The following is a 1,522-nucleotide window of genomic DNA, read 5'->3' on the forward strand; positions in this document are numbered from 1 at the left end:
GGTCTTCTCGTTCCTGCTCAAGTTCCTTTATCCTTTGTGCTTTTTTCAAAGCTTTCTTCTTTTTATATTCACGCTGCTGGGCAATCATTTCTTTTCTGTGTGACAAAGAGCTAAATGTCAACTGTTAAGATTGAAAAGATGACTTGTTTACCTTAGTAATGCAAAAAAAAATCAAACATACACATTTTTCTCTATGAATAAAAGCCCTAACTCATTAAAATCAATGCCAATACCTAAAGCTACTAAGAAATACATGTAGTTTTTAAAAAGTATAGTGTCACTGGAAGCTTTCAAACAATCTATTACATAAATCTAAATTTTTGGCTGTGACTTGATTCTTTTATAACTTTTACCAGCTGAGTAGCAACATTAACCATACACTGTACTACAGACTCTGAGCTCCACCTCAAAGCTAGGAGATCATATGGTGTTTTACAACAACCTTATTGAGGATGTGCATATAGTATTTGGAAATGGCATGCTTCACTCACGCTTCCATTCACTCCTGGGATTCAGGCCACTAGCATCTCATACCTGGGATTCTAGCAGCAGCTGCCTTTGGTTGACAATGATTAATCTTAAACTCAAACTGTATCACATTTATCTGTTTTTCAAGAAGTACTTTATGATCTGTCTTCTACCTATGAAACTTCTTGTTAAACTATCTACCTTCTAGGCCCAAGTTTCTACCAAAGGAAATTCTATGTTACCTCCATGCCCCCAGCCCTTTATAAAGTAGGAATTTACTCAGTCATTCCTACATATTTAGAACTGTGCTATACGCTTTAGTAATGGTATCATCTAATCCTCCAGCTAATAGATATATTCAATAGTACAGATAACTACTGCGTATTTTACAGACAAGAGATGGGAAAGTTTATCCAAGACAAACATGCACATTACTAAGAGCTTCAGATCCACATGGTCAGTAATTTTTTGTGTTTTTACTTTTTTTTTTTTTAAGCAGAACTGGGGATTGAACTCAGACCCTTGTTCTTGCCAGGGAAGCACTTATTCTACTGAGCCATCTCCCTGGCCCTATTTTTATTTTGCTGACTTCTATTCTTTTGAAATCTCAGTTCAGATGTCATTTTCCCAAGGAAGGGTATTTATTTCAGTAGAGAAAGGCTTAAGTTGGTCTTTACTGTGAACAGCCAATGGTACCGGGCTTATAAAATATGGTAGGATGACATTCTTAGCATTAGTATCTCAGTTACTGAATGCCTACACAGGAACCAAAATGTCATTTTACCTAAGTACACATATACAGGTACACAGACCACGCTGACCCTATCGTACTAATCTTCACAGCTACGGTGAACAGCATTATAGCTTCCTCACCCTAATTTGGCTTGCAATAATTCTCTTTGTATATGACCTACTAGTGAATGGAGAACACGAAAAAGATGAAAGTCAAAACCACTTACTTCGACATGGGTTTGCTGCCACTGTCCTCCTTCGCCTTCCTTCCCTCTTCTACAGGCTTGAGGTTCAACAGTGGAGTCACTTCAGCATTGCCATA

The 1,522-nt window shown here is 37.5% G+C and overlaps 1 protein-coding gene across 1 annotated transcript in view; it reads right to left on the reverse strand.

Moving 5' to 3' along the window:
• The window catches only part of Smndc1 (survival motor neuron domain containing 1), a 10,180-nt gene that overhangs the window by 1,706 nt on the left and 6,952 nt on the right, over window positions 1-1,522 (reverse strand). The window contains exons 4-5 of the mRNA XM_023715501.1: window positions 1,428-1,522; window positions 33-95 (exon numbers count right to left, since the gene is read on the reverse strand). Of these exons, the coding sequence (XP_023571269.1) occupies window positions 33-95; window positions 1,428-1,522 (158 nt within the window). The remainder of the gene's footprint in view (window positions 1-32; window positions 96-1,427) is intronic.

The sequence above is a fragment of the Octodon degus genome, unplaced genomic scaffold, assembly GCF_000260255.1.
Source record: "Octodon degus isolate 3935 unplaced genomic scaffold, OctDeg1.0 scaffold00042, whole genome shotgun sequence".
In the NCBI taxonomy this organism is placed as follows: Eukaryota; Metazoa; Chordata; class Mammalia; order Rodentia; family Octodontidae; genus Octodon; species Octodon degus.